Genomic DNA, 19,093 nt, shown 5'->3' on the forward strand with positions numbered 1-19,093 from the left:
GGGTAGCCACCGATCCGGGACCGGATCTAGTAGGGGGCAGACTTTCTCTCTTCGCCCTGGGCACTAGAAATAGTCTCTCAGGGGTATCTTCTAGAGTTCAAGGAACTTCCTTCAAGGGGAAGGTTCCACATGTCTCGCTTATCTTCAGACCAGATAAAGAGACAGGCATTCTTACATTGCATAGGAGACCTATTAAAAATGGGAGTGATAAACCCAGTTCCAACAGCGGAACAAGGTCTGGGTTTTTACTCAAACCTGTTTGTAGTTCCCAAAAAAGAGGGAACTTTCAGGCCAATTCTGGATCTAAAAATTCTAAACAAATTCCTCAGAGTTCCATCATTCAAAATGGAAACCATTCGGACAATTTTACCAACCATCCAGGAGGGTCAATATATGACTACCGTGGACTTAAAGGATGCCTACCTGCATATTCCTATCCACAAAGATCATCATCAGTTCCTGAGGTTCGCCTTCATGGACAAACATTACCAGTTCGTGGCTCTTCCGTTCGGTTTAGCCACTGCTCCCAGAATCTTCACAAAGGTGCTAGGGTCCCTTCTAGCGGTTCTACGACCGAGGGGCATTGCTGTAGCACCTTACCTAGACGACATTCTAATCCAAGCGTCGTCTCTTTCCAAAGCAAAGGCTCATATACAGACATTGTTCTAGCCTTTCTCAGATCTCACGGGTGGAAGGTGAACGTAGAAAAGAGTTCCCTGTCTCCGTCAACAAGAGTTCCCTTTTTGGGAACAATAATAGATTCTTTAGAAATGAGGATCTTCCTGACAGAGGTCAGAAAGTCAAAGCTTCTAAACGCTTGTCAAGTTCTTCACTCTATTCTTCAGCCTTCCATAGCTCAGTGCATGGAAGTAGTAGGATTGATGGTTGCAGCAATGGACATAGTTCCTTTTGCTCGAATTCATCTAAGACCATTACAACTGTGCATGCTCAATCAGTGGAATGGGGATTATGCAGACTTGTCTCCCCAGATTCAAGTAGACCAGCTAACCAGGGATTCTCTCCGCTGGTGGTTGTCTCACGATCACCTGTCTATGGGAATGAGTTTCCGCAGACCAGAATGGGTCATTGTCACGACCGACGCCAGTCTCTTAGGCTGGGGTGCGGTCTGGGACTCTCTGAAAGCTCAAGGTCTATGGTCTCGAGAAGAGTCTCTTCTCCCGATAAACATTTTAGAACTGAGAGCGATATTCAATGCGCTCCTGGCGTGGCCTCACCTAGCAAAGGCCAAATTCATAAGGTTCCAGTTGGACAACATGACGACTGTAGCGTACATCAATCATCAGGGGGGAACAAAGAGTTCCTTAGCGATGAGAGAGGTATCCAAGATCATCAAATGGGCGGAGGATCACTCCTGCCATCTATCTGCAATTCACATCCCAGGAGTGGACAATTGGGAGGCGGATTATTTGAGTCGTCAGACTTTTCATCCGGGGGAGTGGGAACTCCACCCGGAGGTTTTTGCCCAGTTAACTCAACTATGGGGCATTCCAGATATGGATCTGATGGCGTCTCGCCAGAACGCAAAGGTTCTTCGATACGGGTCCAGATCCAGGGATCCCAAGGCGACACTGGTGGATGCATTAGTGGCGCCTTGGTCGTTCAACCTAGCTTATGTATTTCCACCGTTTCCTCTCCTTCCCAGGCTTGTAGCCAGGATCAAACAGGAGCAGGCCTCGGTGATTCTAATAGCCCCTGCGTGGCCACGCAGGACTTGGTATGCAGACCTGGTGAATATGTAATCGGCTCCACCATGGAAGCTACCTTTGAGGCAGGATCTTCTAGTACAAGGTCCGTTCGAACATCCAAATCTAGTCTCTCTCCAACTGACTGCTTGGAAATTGAACGCTTGATTCTATCTAAGCGTGGGTTTTCAGATACAGTCATAGATACTCTGGTTCAGGCCAGAAAACCTGTAACTAGGAAGATTTACCATAAGATATGGCAAAAATATATCCGTTGGTGTGAATCCAAGGGATTCCCTTGGAGTAAAATTAAAATTCCTGAAATACTTTCCTTTCTCCAAGAAGGTCTGGATAAAGGTTTGTCAGCTAGTTCCTTAAAAGGACAGATATCTGCTCTGTCTGTTTTGTTACACAAACATCTGGCAGCAGTGCCAGATGTACAGGCGTTTGTACAGGGGTTAGTTAGAATCAAGCCTGTTTACAGACCCATGACTCCTCCTTGGAGTCTCAATTTAGTTCTTTCAGTTCTTCAGGGGGTTCCGTTTGAACCCATGCATTCCATAGATATTAAGTTACTATCTTGGAAAGTTCTGTTTTTGGTTGCTATTTCTTCTGCTAGAAGAGTTTCTGAATTATCTGCTTTGCAGTGTACTTCTCCCTATCTGGTATTCCATACAGATAAGGTAGTTTTACGTACCAAGCCTGGTTTTCTTCCAAAGGTCGTTTCCAACAGGAATATTAACCAGGAAATTGTTGTTCCTTCTCTGTGTCCGAATCCAGTTTCAAAGAAGGAACGCTTGTTACACAATCTAGATGCTGTCCGTGCTTTAAAGTTCTATTTAGAAGCAACAAAGGATTTCAGACAGACATCATCTTTGTTTGTTGTGTATTCTGGTAAGAGGAGAGGGCAGAAAGCTACTGCTACCTCTCTTTCTTTTAGGCTGAAAAGCATCATCCGATTGGTTTATGAGACTGCCGGACAGCAGCCTCCTGAACGAATTACAGCTCATTCTACTAGAGCTGTGGCTTCCACATGGGCTTTCAAGAATGAGGCTTCTGTTGATCAGATCTGTAAGGCAGCGACTTGGTCTTCTCTGCATACTTTTGCCAAATTTGACAAATTCGATACTTATGCTTCTTTGGAGGCTATTTTTGGGAGAAAGGTTTTGCAAGCCGTGGTGCCTTCCGTTTAGGTAACCTGGTTTGCTCCCTTCATCCGTGTCCTAAAGCTTTGGTATTGGTTCCCACAAGTAAGGATGAAGCCGTGGACCGGACACACCAATGTTGGAGAAAACAGAATTTATGTTTACCTGATAAATTTCTTTCTCCAACGGTGTGTCCGGTCCACGGCCCGCCCTGGTTTTTAACCAGGTTTGAAAAATTTCTTTCTTTATACACTACAGTCACCACGGCACCCTATAGTTTCTCCTTTTTCTCCTAACCGTTGGTCGATTGACTGGGGGGCGGAGCCAGAGGGGGAGCTATATGGACAGCTCTTGCTGGGTGCTCTCTTTGCCATTTCCTGTAGGGGAAGAGAATATCCCACAAGTAAGGATGAAGCCGTGGACCGGACACACCGTTGGAGAAAGAAATTTATCAGGTAAACATAAATTCTGTTTTTACACAATACTAGATTCCAGCATGAATTAAGGTTATGGAGAGAGTTTTACAACAACAATAATACATATCTAAACAAAATTGAAATATACTGGGAAGCATTGAAAGCTTTCTTTGGGGGGTTGATTAAGGCACTTTTGTCTAAATGGAAAAAGATAGCTAAAGCCAGGGAAAATCAGCTCACTAATACAGTGAGGAATTTCTATAGGAATTATGTAGACATTCCAAATACCAGACTATGGCATAAATACCAAGAGGCTAGGAAAGAGAGATAGCTTCCTACATCAGAAAGAGGGTCAAAAAGAAATGAAAAATAAAGCCTCCTTTTATGTCTTTTTCAGGCAAAACTGTTAAATGGTTGGCTAATATAACAAAGGCGTGCAAAAAGAAAAACTAGTTTTGCCATTATTTAAACACTTTTGGCTTAGCCATCAAGAGTCACAAAATAGAGGGAAAAGAGAGGCCACAGTGATTATGATTGAAGCAGAGAAGGCCTTTGGTTCTATTACATGGGCCTACTTATTTACTTCTCTAGGAAAATTTGGGCTGACCGGATATTTCGAGAACTTTATCCAAACTATATATAGCAAACCATCTTCAGTATTAACAATTAACGGTCAACTCTCCCCAGTAATTAAAATTAATAAAGGCACTAGACAGGGCTGCCCTCTCTCACCTTTACTCTTTAATCTGGCAATAGAACCGTTGGTGATAGCATTAGGAAAGAATTACATGGCATATTCTTGGGTGGCAGAAAACTAGTCCTATCGCTCTATGCAGATGAATTACTGACCTTCGTAGGGGATTCTAAGGAAAACATTCCTATTTCCATCTAAAGGGGAGGAGAGTCCACTGCTTCATTCATTACTGTTGGGAATTAAGAACCTGGCCACCAGGAGGAGGCAAAGACTCCCCAGCCAAAGGCTTAAATACCTCCCCCACTTCACTCATCCCCCATTCATTCTTTGCCTTTCGTCACTGGAGGATGGCAGAGAAGTGCCTTGGATTTGGAGTAGTCTCTTATGGAGGGTAGTACTCTTCGCAGTGGGACTGGAGTTTTAAGTAGTCCTGCCAGCCTCTCAGTGAGAGCCTGGGCAAAAGTTAAGAGTCCGGAGATGCAGGGAGAGTCTTTCTGTGAAACCATCCCAACTTGTATTAACAGCTCCACAAGCAATCCGCGTTGACGAGTTTCGTTGCCTGCTTTCTGCACTCAAGTCCATATCCGGATTGAGGCTACTAACCTGTCACACTTGAAGGGCCATGTTCCTGTTCCACGGCGTAGATTCTGGTAAGATTGTTTCAATTTTTATTCATAATGATAACACGGAAGACAGGGTCACAGTGTGACACTGTTTATCTTTTAATGAATCGAGGGTTAATATTCCTGGAAAGGGGATTATTGAACAGGGGGGGTTTATACATGATATTGTTTATTGTGTCATTGCTGCGTCATGTTCGAGATGAGGCTCTGGCAATGTGTGGAACTTCAGGTTACTGGCGGGAGTATTGTGCGGTCCTTTTAGCGCATTTTTTCCTTAGTGCAGGGGCGGTCCTGCCAGGCATTCCATGTGACCTGGTGTGCCTATCTCTCATCCTCTGTTGATCAGCGGCACAGGAGACGAAACGGTTTCTGTAGTCTGGGTCCTAGGAGGTGGACCATTATAAAGGTCTTCTTCTAAGGAAAGGTTACTTCATAACCTGATTGTGGTTCGTGCCTTAAAGTTCTATCTTCAGGCTACAAAGGATTTCAGACAGTCTACATCTCTTTTTGTGGTGTATTCAGGGAAGCGCAAGGGGTAGAGGGCCTCTTCTACTTCTTTGTCCTTTTGGTTGAGAAGCTTGATTCTCTTGGCCTATGAGACAGTGAGACATAAGCCTCCTCAGAGCGTCACGGCTCATTCAACTATAGCTGTGGCTTTGTCTTGGGCCTTCAAGAATGAGGCCTCTGTGGAGCAAATTTGTAAGGTGGCTACCTGGTCCTCCTTACACACTTTTACAAAGTTTTACAAGTTTGACTTTATTGCTTCTGCGGAAGCTGTTTTTGGGGGAGAGGTTTTGCAGGCTGTGGTGCCCTTGGATTAGGGTCCACCTTTTACCCTCCCGGTTTCATTCAGTGTCCTCTAGAGCTTGGGTATATGTTCCCAATAGTAATGAATAAAGCTGTGGACTCTCCTCCCCTTTATATGGAAAACATAAATTATGCTTACCTGATAATTTCATTTCCATCGAGGGGAGGAGAGTCCACGGATCCCGCCCGTAGCTCCGATGGGCGGACCTAAATTTAATTAATCTTCTGGCACCATTTATACCCTGATATTTCTCCTACTGTTCCTTGTACCCTCAGCAGAATGACTGGGGGATGAGGGAAGTGGGGGAGGTATTTTAGCCTTTGGCTGGGGTGTCTTTTTCTCCTCCTGGTGGCAAGGTTCTTAATTCCCAACAGTAATGAATGAAGCCGTGGACTCTCCTTCCCTCGATGGAAATGAAATGATCAGGTAAGCATAATTTATGTTTTTTCTAGATACCATCAATTAGATCAATCTGTCTAAATCAGAAATTCTATGGTTACACAAAAATGCTAGAAGTATTTCTACTACACCTTTTTAAAGAGGTAAAAGAACAGATTCAATATCTAGGTATCATATTAAATAAGAATCCAGTAAAGTGGTATAAGTTAAATTATTACAGAATATGGATTTCAATTACCAAAGACCTACAAAGATAGAAGATATTTCCCCTAAGCCTTTCAGCCAAAGTGCAGTTAATCAAGATGATAGTTGAAAACACCACAGCTGTTGGTAGGAGCGTCACACTGCTAATAAAGATAATGCTATACTATAACAGCGCTAAAAATATGTTTGGTGTAAATCACTTATAAAATCATAAACCAAAACATGATAATACACTAAATATATATTAAGTATCACACTTTGACAAATGATCACATTAAAGAGAGAGTGTAGAAAGTCCCTTAGGGTACACATATATACAGTATATTCAGTCCCTTAGTAGATATGATGATCCTCTGTATGATATGCAGCGCTTTCTTAGTCCACTGCTGTGTTCTCCGTGGCTTGTAAAGCATGTAAGAGACAGATCTGAAAGAACAGAGCAAATGGAGCGCAACACAGTGCACCAAAGTGCACAAACAATCTAAGTGCAGTAGTTAAAAATATCAGTTTATTAATAAAAACTCAAAAAAGATGTACACTCACAAAGATAATCTCAAACATGTGAGCTATGCAAGTGGCACACAGGGTATGATAAATACTGGCCCGTAATGTAAAAGAGGCTGATAATCTCTTAAAAAAAAAAAAAAAAAAAAGTGTTTGGGAAAAACAGCCGCTCTGTAGAAGCCGGGTCCAGTACAGCCGTTACCACTAACATGCTTGTGTCAACCGTCATGTATGATGGGCGTGGCCTAACACGTTTTGCGGGGCTCCTCCCCGCTTTGTTAGTGGTAACGGCTGTACTGGAGCCGGCTTCTACAGAGTGGCAGTTTTTCCCAAACACACTGTCTCCGTTTTTGAGAGATTATCAGCCTCTTTTACATTATTGGCCAGTATTTATCATACTGCAATCAAACACTTCCGGGCATCACTAGGCGGATAGGATGAAACAAACTTGCGAGGGAGCAGCAAAAGTAATATTGTGAGTCAGCTAAAAACAAAAGCAAGCCTCCAGCTCACAATGGCACATATGGAGTTTCAGCAAAGGCAAAAAATGCAGAAATGTTTCGTGTGGGTCTGCCACACTTGCTCCTACCCTGTGTGCCACTTGCATTTGTATTTGGAACTTAGAAATTGAAAAGGTAACGTTTTACCCTTTACAACTCACTGTGTGGATGCTGAGGGACACGGAGGGGTGTGCTACAACTGGGGCTCTGAGGAGGATATCTTTCAATAAATGCTAAAACATACCTCACATGTTTGAGGTTATCTTTGTGAGTGTACATCTTTTATGAGTTTTTATTAATAAATTGATATTTTTAACTACTGCACTTAGATTGTTTGAGCACTGTGTTGCGCTCCATTTGCTCTGTTCATTCGGATCTGTCTCTTACGTAATCAAGATGATACTTCTCCCTAAAATCCTGTATCTTTGCCAGAATCTTCCTATATTCATTAGGGAAACTGACTTGAAAAAGTTCTATTCAGAATGTTCATACTTTCTTTGGAAAGGAAAAAACCCCAGCTGGCACTAAAGAAATTAATGCAGAAAAAAAGATTTTGGAGGCCTCGGCCTCCCAGATATCTCCGATACTCCGGCGGACATGTCTAGGTGGTCTAGCCACGATTTAAAGGGATGCACTAGATGTGGTCTACCGAAAGCAGACCTCAGCCATTGTTTTTGGTATTGTCCTAAGGTACAAAAATTCTGGAACAGAATTATTTGGTAAATAGATTTCTTGAAAAAGAACTCAAACTGGAGATTCAAGGTATAGTCTTTCTCTATAAAAAAAAAACCCCACAGGAAATAGATAACATACGATTAGTTAATACATCAATTTTAATTGGACGTAATATCTTAAGATCATGGAAATCTAAGCACAGTCCTACTTTTTGAGAATTTAAAAAGAAAATACTGATGCAGTTGCATCTTGAACAATTTGAGTTAAATGTGTCACAAGAGAGAAGACTCAGTCACTGTTTTCAGAAATGGTTGAAGGTTATATTGACATTCCCAGAAGGAGTACAAAGACAGATTATATCCCCACTCAGGAAGTGTTTTTTTTTTTTTTGTTGTTGTTGTTTTTTTAGTATGGCATTGCTAACAGGGAGATTCCCCACGACCTGGGAAGATTAAAGTGGGAAAGAAAGAGGAGATGTAGGAGGACGGGGAGGAGAGAGAACCCTTTATTTTTTTTTTCTATTCTTTTTTCTTTCTCTTTCAGTTTTCTACCTATTCAAAAGGCCAGTGGTCAAGAAGGCATCTATAGATTCAAGAGTATATGTAAAGAATTTATCTATTTGCCTGGATGTTCTTCATATAAGATTCATCAGGTGTATTCTGTCATAGGCTAAGTTGAAGTACAAGTACCGATACGGGACAAGTAAAGAGTGCTCAATCAGAGGAAGCATCCCCCCTATTGGGAAATACAGTTTTATAGAACTGTATAAAACTTGCATAAATGAAATTGTTTGACGTGTATTTTGTACAATTATGACAAGGGGACAAATCAAGATAAGGTTGACATCCCCACTAGAAATATATTGCTATTTAATCATTTAACTTATATATGGTATAAGGTAATTTGTTAAAAAATAAATGTAAATTCTGTGACTATATATTGCTGATAGAAGGTATCAAATTCTTGTTTTGTTTTTCTACTATTATGTAAAAATAACAGAAGTCGCGCTAGTGATGTTAACCGTATCACTTGTTATAATATATATGTACTGTGTTGAATTCAAGTTTGGAGGTGGATATTGGAAGAGGGAGAAGGGGGGAGGGGATGGAAGAGGGGGAAAGGGAAGTAAGAGCAATCGGCATAAATCCGTTGGATAAATAATTATTTGCAATGCTATTTTGATGATTTGATTAATTTAAGCATGTATCAACGGTGGAATCTGTCTCTTGGTGTGTTTTTCTATGTTTTGCTTTTCTGGAAACTTAAATAAAAATATATTAATAAAAAAATAATAATACATACTCGTTTCTAGAAAGATGTATATCAGTTTCAAGACACTGAATACCGGTTTTATTTCCAGAACACTATTGTGGAGGCATCAATCCAGCTGCCGTCCTCTCTTTTTGTACCTAAAGAAAAGCGTGAAAGAAGAGCAATAGAGGAGTCTGTCTACAAGCTTCAGTTAATTGCTTTTCGAAATGGGAAGCTTTTTCCACCCACAGGAAACTCTACACACCTGGCTGATGATGGGAAGCGACGAGCGGTAGTTACACCTGTCATTCTTGCCAAGCTAGGTTTGTACAAAGCTGCTAGTTCTCTACATAAGATATCGGTATTATACTAATTCCGGTTGATTGATAGAATTAAAGAGACAGTAAACGCCTTGACATTTTTATGTAAAATGTTGTTGTGCATAATGAAACAACTTTACAATTTACTTCCTGTTTTTTTGTAATTCTCACAACTTACAATGCACACCGCAACCCTGATGCATATATTCCCATCCTAGTTGGCTTTACTTGATAACAAACTGCAAAGTTATTTATTTTATACTAGCATAATCACCGCGGCTAGTCTTGTCTGCAGACTCAAGCCTAGATTTGCCTATCCAAATAAGACAAATAGCAGGTGGAGTTTGGTTATTGAAAAACAGTTGCAGCTTACAAGATGTGTGTTTTTTAAAAAAGCATTTAGGCTTGTCTGATATGTTCTATAGTAAGACAACAGATAAGGTATTTTTTATTTCCCTTTTATGTTTTATTTGCTGCTCATGTGTATATGACAGCTTCCTTGCAACAGTGCTTTTATCTAGCAGAAGCTGTTTTTTTCCAGTTAAGAAATTTTGGTAGAAATTAAATAAGTTAAAGGGATATGAAACAAAAAAGCAACTTTCTAATTTACTCCCACATGGGTAGCGCTTGTTGATTGGTGGCTAAGTGTAGCTACCAATTAGCAAGCACTTCCCCAGGTGCTGAACCGAAAATGGGCCGGCTCCTAAGCTTACATCCCTGCATTTTCAAATAATGATACCTTGAGAATGAAGAAAAAATGATAATAGACGTAAATTAGAATGTTACTTAAAATTGCATGCTCTATCTGAATCATGAAAGAAAAAATGTGGGTTTCATATCCCTTTAAGATATACATTTCCAAAGGCTTTTCTAACTCTTCTGCTCTTTTTAAATCCGAAATTCAATTAAACATGAAAGATCAATTTAAAAAAAAATTGGGTTGTTAAAATAAATGGTATTTCATTATAGCATTTTATTATTACATGAATATTTATTGGCACCTATGCATTTAACCCCTGCATATTTAGACTCACATACAATGTGTACTTCCATGCTGGTCCTGCACAAGGGAATTGCTTTATGTATTCTGAGTGAAGCTTTAAAGGGACATAAAAGCACAAAAAGGAAATGTTACAGCATTTCATTGGTGCTAGAGGACTATTGCTACAGATAAGGATTAAACACATAGATACAGTAAATTTCAGAGCAGTAGTGCACTACTAGGAGCTAACTGAACACATCTGGTGAGCCAATGACAAGAAACAAATGTGTGGAGCCATCAATAACTCCCAGTAGTAGTGCATTGATGGTCAGTTTAGCTTTATACTCTTGTAAGAGCTATATTTAAATTCATTCTTATTAGTATATTGATGATTCCACATTAAAGTAGGCATTCATATTTATGTATGCACACATTTCTTTGCCTTTTAGATGGTCCAAACAAAAGCATTCCTAATGTCCCTATTAATGTTACTCTCCGTCGCTTTGCAAGTGGAAAGGATCCTGTAGCTGCTCATTGGGATTTTGATCTACTTGATGGACAAGGTGGATGGAAATCAGACGACTGCCAAATAATTGCATCAGATGACAATATAACTACCATCCAGTGCCAGTCTTTAAACAACTATGCAGTATTAATGGTGTGTATAGATTTGCTAGATGATTTACAGCATTACACCTGTACATTGTTATATTAATCATTTTTAGAAATGAATTTGTGTTACTTTTCTCTGTTTGAATACAGATACCAATCTGGTTCACTATCATTTTATGTTCCAACTGCCCCCTAGTGGCTCTTGCAGGTTCAGAGTAATACTACTCTACAAAATATACTGTTGTGGTTTATACTGAGCCTTTTTAAAATATATACCAATTGGCTTTTAACCTATGAAACCTTCATGGGCACAAGGACTCTAGGTAGCCAATTAGTACAAAATCTCTCCAAAATAATAATTTTACCAGTCTTAAGTGATTAGGAGGTGCAAATTCCCAGGATCTATACCACAATGGCTATAAAGGGCTAAATGAGGCCGATAAGGTAGCTCAGTTGGTAAAATGCCCTGTTTACAAAAAAGCCTGTTTAAATGATCCCGGCAGGGCCGACTCAGCCCTTCATCCTTCCAAGGTCGATAAAATGAGTACCATTAAATTGGGTAATAGCAACTATTACTATTCAGCTGCAGATTTGGTTAATTCCGAGAGCGAGCACTGAAAAAGCGCTTTGAGTCCCACTGGGAGAAAGGCGCTATATAAATACTAGTTATTATAAATGATAATTGTGTTTTATCTAGAAGGTTGTTTTACTCTTTAGCAATAATCTTTCATTTTATTAATGAAATATTGTATGTGCTGTTTAAATATTGAGTTTAATGGTCCTGTGAGATAGTTGCTGTATATGTAAATACTTATATATGTTCTTCTTTTACTTGAACTTCACTATTTCCTTATCACAAAACACCCACAATCTTTAAAGGGACACTAAAGTCAAAATTAACTTTTTTATGATTCCGAGCATGCAGTTTTAAGACACTTTCCAATTTACTTCCTTTATCAAATTTTGCACAATCTTTTTATATTCCCACTCTGAAACATGATGCAAGGGGCCGGAAAATGGGAGAAAAAAATAAGAAAAATGATTTGCTGCTTATTTGAAATTCAGAGTAGGTGTTATTGCTTTCTCTTTTATTATGCAGTTATTAATTATGTAATTCTACTGCATTGAGTGCTCCTTTAAGTTTTCAGTTAAATTATAATGTAATCTGTTTTGCAACAGATTTTCTCCCCCCTCCCCCCCCCAAAAAAAAATGAAATAATTGTCAGTCAACAAAATGAACGCTGCTATTATAAAACATTTGGGGGGAAAATGATCCCATGTTCATTTATATAAGGAAGAATGTTTGTATGCATTATTATAATTACTCAGTTGTGTTGTGTTCACATCAAATTACTCCAGAGCTTGCACGTTGCAAATGTCTGCTTCTGTAATACTCTTGCCTGGGAAAATGTATTCACAATGCTGCCATCATGTACTGCACCTATGGCTGTAAAAATAAAAAAAACATGTAATAAAAAAGTCCTTTAAATATATAGTAAAGTCACAATCTCTCATGCTTTTAAAGGCTCATTTAAAATAATTTTATATAATATTTTCTCCCCTTTAATGTGTTCTCAATTATTTATTTTATCTGCTTGCGAACCGCTCCTTTACTTTTATTTTATCATTCTAAATAGTTGTTTTTGGCTGTTAAAAGTGCCACCTATACTAAAAATAAGAATATTACTGTATTCTCCGGTGGAAAAAAAAAAAATGTTAATGGGAGACTTCAACATCAATTTAAACTGCCAGTGGAGAGAGATTTCTTTCATACAGATGATGAGAGTCGACGTTCCATTACTCCTGGTAATTACTCTTCCCTGCCACTAGGAGAAGGCAAAGATGCTTAGAGTGCAGTGTTTGTTAAAGGGATGTATTTGGAGTAGGCGTAGTTGAGAATTAGTCACAAGCCTTCCACAGGTGTCGCAAAGGTGCTGTCCTTTGCTTCCTCCTGTTGGGTTGCTAATATACTGTTATTTCAGATTATCTGCTTATATGTTTCAGCACTGGTTTGGATTTCTTCTGGTTTGTTCCAGTATATAAGTGCCTTTCAAGTCTGCACATGTCAGGATAGAGCATGTAGTCTTCTCGGGATAGCAAGCATTAGGTTTTCACGCGCTGATCAGTTTTAGTGCTCTTTTCCTCAATATCTGATTTTGGTTAACTTGTGCGCTTCTTCGTTTCTTAGATGCGCTATTTGCAGGTCAGACATGGTGTCTCTATCTCCCAGTGCGTTATCCTGCATGTCAGATTAGCAGCCCTTGTAAGTTATATTAAGAGCTGCTTTTGGAGGGGGTATTTTCCCTTTCTTCAAGAGCTTTTTTTTTTTAGGTATATAAGTGCATGTTTTATTTCATGTGCACATTACTACTTTTGTAGTTTTCTGCTTTTATGGAGCCTTCTGATTCTGTCCCTAAACCTTCTTTAGAAGCTGAGCCCTCTGAACACTCTCCTACCAGTGTTAAATTTGTTTATTGTAAACTGGCTGAGATATTTCCTCCAGCACATTTATGTGACATGTTTAAATGGCTTAATGCATTCAGGCCATTCTAATGCCAATCTTACTTCTAAAGGTATTACTGCACCTACTGTTCTTTACAGAGGAGTTCTTCAGATTTTGCTCCTGATGCCAATGACTTCATTCACTCTACAGTATCTGAAATGTTGCCAGCTATGCCTCCTTCAAGTAAGCGTTAAAGGTCACCTTTACCTTCTACAAGCTGTAAGCCTGATGAGGTTATTGGTTCTGGTCATGAAGCTGCTGAGTCCTCAGAAGGAGAGGTTTATCTGATGATCAGGGGTTGAACATATTCGTTCATTTTTAAAGGAGATTTTGCTTACTTTCGAGGTTAAAAATCCTAAGGTAACTGAAGATTAGTCTGTAAGTTGTTTAGACTTTTTATTTTATAAATATATGGTTAATCCTCCTGATGCGGTCTCTGAGGTAGTTGCTAGGGATTGGGTTAAACCAGATAACCCCTTTAAATCCTTCTGCAAGGTTTAAGAAAATATATCCTTTACCGGTTCCTAATATTAAACTTTGATAAACTATTCCTAAAGTTAATGGGGCTAGGTCATCCTTGGCTAAGTGTACTACTATCCCTTTGGAAGATAGCTCTTCCTTTAAATACCCTTTCGTAGGAAGGCTTTTCAGCAAGCAGGTTATATTTTTAGGCCAGCTGTTTCTATTGCTGGTGTGGCTGCTGCTTCTTTCTCCATCTGGCTAAATAGTCTTTCTAAGCAGTTTTCTAATGATTCTGCTAGTGAAGATTTTTTATACTTTTGAAATTGCTTAAAAGTGCTAATGCTTTCATCTGTGATGCTGTTTTTAACAGGAAGTCTAAATGTAAATCCAAAGCTTCTAATCATTTTCCTTTCTTTAGTCAGAACAGGGATCACAAATTAGATTTCTCCCTACAAGAAACAAAGTTCACCAGGCTCTGCTTGCAAATCTATCGCAAATTGGAACAAGTTTAAAGGGACACTCAAGTCAAAATGAAACCTCATGATTCAGATACAGCATGCGATTTTAAACAACTTTCCAATTTACTTCCATTAACAAAATGTGCACAGTTTTTTTTATATTTACACTTTTTGAGTCACCAACTCCTACTGAGCATGTGCAAGAATTCACAGCATATACGTATATCCATTTGTGATTGGCTGATGGCTGTCACATGATACAGGGGGGGTGGAAATAGACATAACTTTGCAATTTATTTAACAAAAATCTACTACTCATTTGAAGTTCAGACTAAGTGCTATTGCATTGTCTTCTTATCATGCATTTGTTGATTATGCAAATCTTCAGTGTTGACTGGTCCTTTAAGCAGTCCAAAAAACCTACTCCCTCATCCAAGTCTGCATGAAGGTGATCCCGATCCAGAGGCTCTTTACATTTGGCAGAATCTTCCTGATCCTCAGAGTTCCTACAGTTCCTAATCTTCCTGACATCCATGGTTTTGTTCAAGCTTTTTCTAGTATTATGTGATTAAGCCAATTTCCCCTCCGTGGAACCTTAATTTGGTATGGAAAGTTTTGCAGACTCCACTTTTTGAGTCTATGCATAATGTGGATATTAAGTTTCTTTCTTGGAAAGTTTTTTTTTGGCGATCTCTTCTGCTTGAAGTTGTCAGCTCTTTCATGTATTCCTCCTTATGTTATCTTATTTTCCATCAGGATAAGGCAGTGTGGAGGAATAAATTTGACCTTTTACCTAATATTGTGTCTTAAGATAATAAGTTTAGAAGTCTCTTCTTTATGTACTACTCCTAAGAGTTCTTCAGAGAGGCTTCTTCATAACTTAGATGTTGTAAGAGCCTTGAAGTATTTATGTAGATGCAACTAAGGATTTCATATAAACTTCTAGTTTGTTTTCTTCACTCTTTTGGTTCCAGGAAGGGGCAGAAAACATCTGCCGTTTCTTTGGCTACTTGGTTGAAACTTTTGATTAACAGGGCTTACTTAAAGGTAGCCTCCACCTAAATGGATTAGTGTCCATTCTACCAGATACGTTGCACTTCTTGGGCTTTTAAGAATGAGGCTTCTGTTGACAAAATTTGCAAGACAGCTACTTGGTCTTTTTTGCTTACTTTTTCTAAATTCTACCATTTTTATGTTCTTGCTTCTTCTGAGGCAGCCTTTTTTTAGGAAAGTCCTTCAGGCATTTGTCTTAGGTTTGTTTGTGCCTGTCGGTCATTTTAAATGTATGGGAAAAAATAAAAAAAATATTTACCCTGTTTTTGCTTTGGGTTCTATTGGTTGTGGATTTAGTTTCTCTATGAAAAAAGATGTTCTTTTTATCCCACCCTTTTTTCTCATTACTCATGGACTCCACAGCTTAGGGGTTAGTTCCAGGAGTAATGGATTGTGGACTCTTACCACCTGTATGACAGAAAACATAATTTATGCTTACCTAATAAATTAATTTATTTCATGGTGTTGAGAGTCCATGAGACCCCACTCTGTTTTTTGTTTTGTTTTGTTTTTTTGGTGTTGGTTTATTTTTGAGCACATCTTTTCTCCTGGCTGCTATTATTTTGCTCTTATTTCTTTTCCTACCACTTTTGCATGGTTATACGTCAGTCTAGTTTAGCAGCAAGGCGGGACAGGTTTTATAGTTATTGGGGTTTGAAAATCTGTGTCTTCTACTAGTGGCAGGAAAGAGTAATTTCCAGGAGTAATGGATCGTGGACTCTCATCACCAGGAAAGAAAAAAATTAATTTATCAGGTAAGCATACATTTATGTTTTTGTATCTGAAAAAGTGGACTTTCAACTTTTAGGTTTCATTTATTTTTTTTAATTAAAAACAAGCTAACATTTTTGTCCTTACTAGCCAGCAAGTTTCAGTTCAATAGGATAATTTGTGCACAATTATACACTTCCCTTTAGTTTAAAAATCACTTTTCTCTGCTTTATGTTAACATTTTTATGCAGCATATGCATGATAGATTTACTTACCTTACTTTATGCTATGTAGATACCTAACCTTTGTGTTGTAATTGAGTGATCATCTGATTATTGATGATTTTGTTTTTTAACTGATTGATAGCCAGATATATATTGGGCATTGATACAACTATTAGGTGTATGCCTTACTTTAATACAGGTGTGTTTTTGTTTTTTAACTGATTGATAGTCAGGTATATATTGGGCATTGATACAACTATTAGGTGTATGCCTTACTTTAATACAGGTGTGTTTTTGTTTTTTAAAATAGGATCTCACAGGAACCGAGATCTACAACCACCCAATAACGTATCTGCATCCAGTTGTTTATATTTCTGCTGTAGTGCTACTTCTGTGCTTGTTTATGTTCATCATCAGTTATCTGTACTACCACAGGTAAGCACTAAACAATGGCATTTTGGAAACACTTTGAATACAAGACATATTTTGGTGACAGATTGGATCTGCTTGACTCATTTAGTCTGCTCATTATACAAACAATGTGAGCTTAATCTTCTTGATAGTCGTAAAACATCCATAGCTTGCTTATATTCATCTCCTGCTCAATAAGAAATTCAGTCCATGTATGCACTGTCTTATTGTTGAACTGTACTTTCTCAAACTTCTCTAAATGGTGGTTTTGTTTTTTAAGATAAATGAATAAAATATAATTCAGCTGTAAATGTAAAAATACATTAAATTCATCTTGTTGTGATGTAAAATCGTGCTTTGTCCCACTCTCCCAGAGAGCAAAAAGCAAATTCTGTAACCTGCAAATTTGCAAAACAAATAGCTGGTTTAGGCATTTTGTAACATTTGAAAAATTTTGGTTACACTTTATGGGCAAGATTACAAGTCGCACAGCAAATTAGTTGCGAAAACACAGCGAGCGTTATGGGTTTTTCGCATTTGGGGTTGCGCAGGTATTACAATTTGCATAATAACTTAGTTTGCGTTCACGTTAAGCCCCGTAATCCAAACAGCCAAATTGCGCGTGTTTTCACGTATTCCCCATATAAGCCAATGGAAAAGACAAAGAAAAAAAACCCACTAAAACCCTAATATGTTGTGCAAAGCCCATGACGCATTCTCCTTGAAAAATGTACCTGAAAATGCTAATATTTCATATTGCGAAAATATTTTCGTAACTGGATATGTTCTATTTATTTATAAATAAATATTTCTCTATATATGTGATGATTTTTGGGCTGATATATCAATTTATAGCGAGATATGAATATATATATGTCTAGATATCTTGAAATCTATATGCGAATATCTCTTTGAAAATCCCTTTGAGATTTTGTTTAATGTGCATAAGATTGTAATGTAAAATCTCTATGTATATCAGTGTAAAAAACATGCGTCTTCTTTTTTTTTTGCTCTTAAAGGGACAGTCAAGTATAAATTAAACTTTCATTATTCAGATAGGACTTTTAATTTTTATTGACTTTCCAATTTACTTTTATCATCAAATTTGCTTTTTTCTCTTGGTATTCTTAGTTTAAACTAAACATAGGTAGGCTCATATGCTAATTTCTAAGCCTTTGAGGGCTGCCTCTTATCACATGCTTTTTAAATCTCTTTTCAACACAAAGAGACAGAAAGTACACGTGGGCTATATAGATAACACTGTGTTCAGGCACAGAAAGTTATTTAAGATCTAGCACAATACAATGCTTAATTTAAGACAATAGATAATAAACAGTCACAGTCATGTGATCAGGGGGCTGGAAGAAGGTTCCTAGATACAAGGTAATCACAGAGGTAAAAAGTATATTAATATAACTGTGTTGGTTATGCAAAACTGGGGAATGAGTAATAAAGGGATTATCTATCTTTTAAAACAATAACAATTCTATGGTTGACTGTCCCTTTAACACCCAACACTATTTTTCAAGACTTGTAATAGCCGCGCAATGGAAATTTATTGTGAAAAGACCATATCGCGCATGACAAAACTTATAACGCTCTACTTGTAATCTTGCCCTATGCATTTTGGCATCTCTAAGGAGAGCACATATTTTACTCAGTTGTTTAATGTCCCTTTTAAGAATAGTGATTAAATTATTTTTAGAACTATATATGTTCTTCTAGGTATGGTTATTGAATACACAATTTTTTACTATTCCACTCTTAAAGCACTATCATATGTACATTTTGTCAAGCAGAAAATAAATAGAGACAGTTCTGAGACAGAGAAACTGCAGTTTAAGGCCTCTTGTTATATATACATGTGTCAATATAGACAAGTACATTTTTCAGACAGTGATGTGTCCTCAGGTGAGGAAAGTTCAGGCAGAGAAGATGTGCACCAGCCCAGACCAGGTATTCTGAAAAACACCATGAGTTATACAGGTACCCATGACTACCCTGATGTAAATTCACAAAGTCTTTATACTAATCAAATACACCACCAGTCTGCTAACACTGGTGGTGGAGTTGTTAATGTGCAGCAACAAACAAGATATCATGAATTTCATGACAGAGGAAATATGGGTGCCCAATATAATTCAATAAATACACAGTCTAACTACCAGCCAGCTCCATCTAATATAACCTTGGTTCCCTCTGTAGAGGACAGCAGACAGATTGAACAGGTTTTTCCGTTGGTTCACTTACAACCCACGGGGGGGGGGGGGGGGGGGGTCCAACACAAAATTACCAGAACAGATGTCAACTGAGGGGAAACAGGCCCCAACAGAAATACAAGCCTACAACGTAATTAATTTATCCAGTAGAGGTCTCTCTAAGATACAACTTGAAGTTTTAGGCTATGGTCTTAATTTTGTACCCGCTAATAATTT

General features: G+C 38.4%; 1 protein-coding gene across 1 annotated transcript in view; it reads left to right on the forward strand.

The window, feature by feature from the left end:
* ADGRA3 (adhesion G protein-coupled receptor A3) overlaps positions 1 to 19,093 on the forward strand; it is a 197,882-nt gene that overhangs the window by 158,111 nt on the left and 20,678 nt on the right. Inside the window, exons 13-15 of the mRNA XM_053704094.1 lie at positions 9,032 to 9,245; positions 10,674 to 10,882; positions 16,558 to 16,682. Coding sequence (XP_053560069.1) covers positions 9,032 to 9,245; positions 10,674 to 10,882; positions 16,558 to 16,682 — 548 coding nt within the window. The remainder of the gene's footprint in view (positions 1 to 9,031; positions 9,246 to 10,673; positions 10,883 to 16,557; positions 16,683 to 19,093) is intronic.

The sequence above is a fragment of the Bombina bombina genome, chromosome 2 (assembly GCF_027579735.1).
Source record: "Bombina bombina isolate aBomBom1 chromosome 2, aBomBom1.pri, whole genome shotgun sequence".
In the NCBI taxonomy this organism is placed as follows: domain Eukaryota; kingdom Metazoa; phylum Chordata; class Amphibia; order Anura; family Bombinatoridae; genus Bombina; species Bombina bombina.